Consider the following 5,868-nt stretch of genomic DNA (forward strand, 5'->3'; position numbering starts at 1 on the left):
GTTTTGAAATAAAATAGAAAAGCTGCTTCAGAGATGAAAAATGACAAACAGAATTTTATGTTTTTCTTCATATATGTCATGAGAATTCATATACATAGTCTATAGAGAATGTCCTAGAAATGTTTATGATAGAGAATGATCGTTTCCCTGCCTCTGTGTTACATTTCATTCTGTTTTATTTCAGGCATACTTTATGAGGTTTATTTGGCCTGGTTCTGGAATTGTCTCTCTTACACTTCTGTAACCTCTCTTTCAACATCAGTGATTTTATTTTCTTGGAGTTCCATTTACAAGACAGTCCGCTGTTATTTTAAGCTCGAGGATTCTATCAGCTTGACCTCATTTGCATGTTGTCACATTCTTCTGGGGTGTAAAACAGCGTACCTGTGACTTAGAGATTTGGTTTCCCTGATGTCTACTGATGTCATCTGAGGTTTGTTGGCATCTAATACCTTTTTTTTTTTTTTTTTTTGGTAGAATGGGTCTTCTAGCCAAAGACGAAGATTTAATCCGCAGTATCACAACAACAGGCTAAATGGGTCTGCGAAGCCCCAGGGCAGTGGTAACGAAGCTGATCCGATGGGGAAGGGCAACAACCGCCATGAACACAGAAGACAGCCACACAACGGCTTCCGTCCCAAAAACAAAGGTGGCGCCAAAAATCAAGAGGCCTCTTTGGGAACCAAGACCCCTGAGGCCGCAGCCCATCCGGAAAAGCCCCGAAGAAGGCAGCACGCTGCAGACAACTCAGAGGCCAGGCCTTTCCGGGGAAACGTCTCCAGGGTTTCACAGTGCAATCTCTGCCCCACGAGAATAGAAGTTTCCACAGATGCCGCGGTTCTCTCCGTCCCAGCTGTGACGTTGGTGGCCTGAGCTAGGAGAGAAAAAAAAAAAAAAGCCGTTTTCATTCAGTTTCGGTTCCCTGCCCGAGGTGCTGACCCAATTCGCTGCCAAAAGAGAGTCAATCTGAATATACAAACCCTGTATGGCTGTGTCATCCTCTCTTAATCATTTTTACTAATTCTAATAATCAGCTCTAGCTTGCTTCGTAACTTTCATGGCTTTGCTTGATCTGTTGGCGCTTTTTCTCATCAAGACATTGCAGCATTTTAGCCAGGCAGTATTTACTCATTTGTTAGGAAAATCAAGATGTGGCTAAAGATCAGAGGCTCAGTAGCAACCTATGTTGTAGCAGTGATGTCAGTCCATTGATTGTCTTTAGAGAGTTAATGTTGAAAACAAAATTCTTATTGATCAGACAAACTTGATCTGCTGAAGACACATGCGCTTTTCTAGAGTTTAACATCTGGTGTTTTTCTGAAAAAAATATATATACATATATTGCTTTATTTGAAACAAATTAAAATATGCTGCATTTGACACCTGGCTTGTTTTTTTTCTTTTTAATTTATGCCCACTTTATCATCCAGTGTACTAGGTAGTACTTTCAAGAAAACTTCAGAGACTAGAAGTTGTGGCGCAGAGCTCTGTACAATACTGTTTCTCTCGGGACAGGTAACCTTTTGGAAAAAACAATGCCTGACAATTACCCTGCCAGTACGTTACACACATATAGATGGATGTGCACCCCGATCATCTTAGACACAACATGGTAGTTTGGAAACCTTGGTTGCAAGTAATATAAACCTTAGCCTCCTTTAAACAATAAAGAAAATGTATTGGTTTAGTGGCTGAAAAGCCCAGTATCAAAGTATGCCTTGGGTCCAGATGGATCAGGACTCTAGCTCCTTTCTCCTGGTTATCTCAGCTCTCCCTTCCTCCTTAGGCTGACATTGTATTCAGAATGGTGGCAAATAGCGGCCTCACTCCTGAGAGTTATGTCCATCCCCACACTGTCCAGAAGAAAAGCTCTCCAGGTAGCGTCCACGTGGAGCAAGTGTCTTTCTCAAAAGTCCCAGTGAGGGTCTTGCATATCATTGGCCCAGACTGCTGGTAGGCTTGCCCCTCAACCAATCAGCAAATGACTAAATGTGCTAATTAGCATAGACTAATCAGAGCCCACCCCCAAGCTGGGTTGTGGCCGGCTGCCCAGAAGCACAGGGGCTGTGTAGAGCAGGGCTCCTGTTACCTGAGGAAGGGAGAAGGGATACCGGGGGCCCACACCCCAAGGAGCCCTAAGTCCCCTGTCTTGGAGGGCAAGGCAGCTCAGTTTGGCCACTGCTTCCATCGAAATTCCATGTGTCCGACAGATGTGTTGGCCTCTTTCAAGTTCAAATGCTTATTTTCAACTCAAAGTTAACATTTTTTCTGGCAGCCCAGGTTCAGTGGTTCTCTTCCAAGGAGCAGCCCTGAGCACCTGAGCCTGCACACCACGCAAGTATCCGTTTCTTCTTTTTTTTTTTTTAGAAGTCATGGCTTCACCAACATCTTTTTTTTAAAAATTAATTAATTTATTTATTTATTTTTGGCTGTGTTGTGTCTTCATTGCTGTGCGAGGGCTTTCTCCACTTGTGGCGAGTGGCGGCCACTCTTCATCGCGGTGCGCGGGCCTCTCACTATCGTGGCCTCTCTTGTTGCGGAGCACAGGCTCCAGTCGCGCAGGCTCAGTAGTTGTGGCGCACGGGCTTAATTGCTCCGTGGCATGTGGGATCCTCCCAGACCAGGGCTCGAACCCGTGTCCCCTGCATTAGCAGGCAGATTCTCAACCACTGCGCCACCAGGGAAGCCCCCAGCATCCGTTTCTTCTTTTGCCAAGTGCAGGGAGGATGTTTGCTCTCTCTGGAGAGAAACTTCTGAGGTCTCTGGGTGTACCCAGAGATTTAACAGGAATTTTATTTTATTTTATTTTTGAATTTATTTTTTTTTTATACAGCAGGTTCTTATTAGTTATCTATATTATACACATCAGTGTATATCTGTCAATCCCAATCTCCCAATTCATCACACCCCGCCCCGCCACTTTCCCCCCTTGGTGTCCATACATTTGTTCTCTACTTCTGTGTCTCTATTTCTGCCCTGCAAACCGGTTCATCTGTACCATTTTTCTAGGTTTAATAGGAATTTTAAATGTTAAGTCACATTCCAGGAAGGAAGGAAGGTTTGTTCGTCAAATAAGAAAGATAAATGTTCAGGACTGCAATCTCCGTTTATTCCATCTGAGGCCCTGGATTTATATTTTATAAGACAGGAGGACTTTGCACAAATTTTGTGTACCAAGATTTGGCTCACCACAGAAAAATGTCAGTTCAAATGTAACAGCTTTAAAGATGAGTCAAATGATTCTTGCAACAGGAAAATGACGGGTTTGCCAGGTCAGGAGCACACCTGCCTTTGTCAGGGTGGACCCTCCACCCTCAACCTTGACGCACCCATCATGCTGTTCTTGGGGTTAAGAAAGCTCAGCCACATTCCTAAGCACGTAGCAAACGCTCTGGGTCACTGAAAAACAAAAAAGAATGCTAAGAAATATTCAGACCTGTTTACGTTTTTTCCCTAGATTTTTGCCTTTCTTGTAGACCCTGGGCATGTAAGCATTCACCAATGTGCATCTTTGAAATGGTAATTTCAATATTTTAGTGCCAGTGTCAGTCCATTGAAATACTATATTACATATCTTCATCTGTTCCGGTGGAATCATTGGTGTGATCCTAGAAATCTGGGTTGAATTCTACCATTCTTTTAAGATATTTTAAACTTCTTCAAAAAAAATCCACGGACTATGGGCACTCTAATCTCTCTACTTAATGCACAGTAGCCAGAAGAATAGCTTCTTTTCTCTTAAACACTTCTCTAGTAGAGGTTAAACCATTTCGATACTTGTGAAGATTGAATAACTTCAAAACTCACCTACATTGTACCACCAAGACTCCATCCATTAAAGGCAAAACCTCCCTGTTGGGTTCCCAATTACATTCCAAATTTACATTTCGTTTGAGAATCTCTACATACTCCAGCTCTGTGCCCTTGACCCTATTCTAGGGGTGCTGAGTACAGCAAGGCTCAGAAGGTTAAACACAAGTTGGTGCAAAATTCACCCTCAATAAAGGCCATACAAGAGTTTGTGGGGAAGAAATAAGAAACCCATACTATATCCAATTTAGAGCTCAGTTCAATTCTGCTGGCATCAGAAAATGAGATTTTAATTTAACATTCTTAGGGAAGCAACATCAAATGAGGTTAATAAGTTAAGTTAGCAGAGGAGAGCGACATGCAGATTTTTACTGAGGTAAAGGATTTGGGAATTCTGACTCTGAAAGCCTCAATCTCGATTTAACCATGAGAAGAGGGAATCCAAGGCCTGGACAGTCTTTTCTTAGGGCTAGGCGGGGGTAGGGTGAGGGGAGGGGCGGGGAGAAGGGGGAACAACAGACACACCTAGGGAGATGCCTGAATTCAATGGTACCTTTGACTAAGCTTCCTCGGTCCCTCCATCCCTCCCTTTTGATGCTGTATCCTACGCTGTCTGTTTAGAGTGCCCTCTTGTGTCTGGAGATGGTAACATTTTCATTTTTCAGCAGACATTCTAGTGGCAGCATCCATAAAATAAGTAATGGCATCTTTTTTTTAACCACACTTGCTTCAGAGCCTATACCTAAAATTCAGGCACAGGTGGGCTACGATTCCAGATTGCCCCCAGGTGCCAAAAAAATGAAGCAAAGGAGAAAGAAACAGTCACTCCCAAATTCCTAAACAAACCATAAAATAGCAAAAGATAATAATAATAAATAATAATTATTCAACTGATTAATACATTGCTCTTGCATTTTCCTGAAAGTACTGAGCCATCTTTACTGATCTAATTTTGTGAGAAAAAATATGAAGAGTTGCTAGGTCCCAGGATTTCCCTTGTTAGCTCAAGAATTTGAGGCACAATTTTAATACTATTCATTGGAAACTCTTAAAAGGATTTTTTTTTTCATCCTTTTCCCAACAAACCTTTATAACTCCTAAAGAAGTTTCCTGTCTGTTCTTTGTTACCAAGAACCAAGTCCCCAAGCCTTGGAGGCAGATCAGCCCAAACCAGAGTTTAATCTCATTACAGCAGCCCCTCAGGCAAAGGAACTCCCATCTGTACCCAGTCATGCTGAGAAACACACAAGTTTTTCACAAATTGTTTTTGGTGATTGATTTTCAGAAGCCCCCTTGTTTGTGAACTCTACAGCTCAGAAGAGTTTTCAGTGCTAAGTTCAAGTTTCACAGGAGAAATTACCGCACACAGTTTTTAGAGAATACATAAATTCAGTGGCAAATTTATTTGCCTGAGAGAGTATGTAGATTCTGGCAAAAAAAAAATGTATTTCAGAACCATGACTGCAACCAGGACCAAAGACTCTCTACAGAAAATAAGTGTAAAAAAGCACTTCCTGGAGTGGTCCCACCCCCTGAACCCAGAATGGAGCCCGCGTTTCCACAGAGCTAGAATTCCTGGCTCGGGGTCTCTTCCCTCCGCCGTCACTGAAATGGCCCGGAGCCCGAGGGGAGGGAAGCCTCACTGAGGCTACCGGCTCTGGAGGGGCCTCAGCAGCCGAAGCCGTGACAGCCTTGGGGACCGTACGCCAGGCAGAGAGCAGAAGCAAGAACTACAATCGTGCAGCCTGTGGAACAAAAACCAAATTCACAGAAAGATAGACAAGATGAAAAGGCAGAGGGCTAAGTACCAGATGAAGGAACAAGATAAAACCCCAGAAAAACAACTAAATGAAGTGGATATAGGCAACTTTCCAGAAAAAGAATTCAGAATAATGATAGTGAAGATTATCCAGGACCTCGGAAAAAGAATGGAGGCAAAGATCGAGAAGATGCAAGAAATGTTTAACAAAGACCTAGAAGAATTAGAGAACAAACAAACGGAAATGAACGATACAATAACTGAAATGAAAACTACACTAGAAGGAATCAATAGCAGAA

General features: G+C 42.8%; 1 protein-coding gene across 3 annotated transcripts in view; it reads left to right on the forward strand.

Moving 5' to 3' along the window:
- SPATS2L (spermatogenesis associated serine rich 2 like) overlaps positions 1–1,380 on the forward strand; it is a 176,737-nt gene extending 175,357 nt beyond the window's left edge. For all 3 annotated transcript variants that reach the window (XM_024124448.2, XM_024124447.3, XM_024124449.3), the window contains one exon: positions 478–1,380. In XM_024124448.2, the coding sequence (XP_023980216.1) occupies positions 478–873 (396 nt within the window). In that variant the 3' untranslated portion in view covers positions 874–1,380. The remainder of the gene's footprint in view (positions 1–477) is intronic.
- The last annotated feature ends 4,488 nt before the right edge of the window (positions 1,381–5,868 follow it).

The sequence above is a fragment of the Physeter macrocephalus genome, chromosome 2 (genome assembly GCF_002837175.3).
Source record: "Physeter macrocephalus isolate SW-GA chromosome 2, ASM283717v5, whole genome shotgun sequence".
Lineage (NCBI taxonomy): Eukaryota > Metazoa > Chordata > Mammalia > Artiodactyla > Physeteridae > Physeter > Physeter macrocephalus.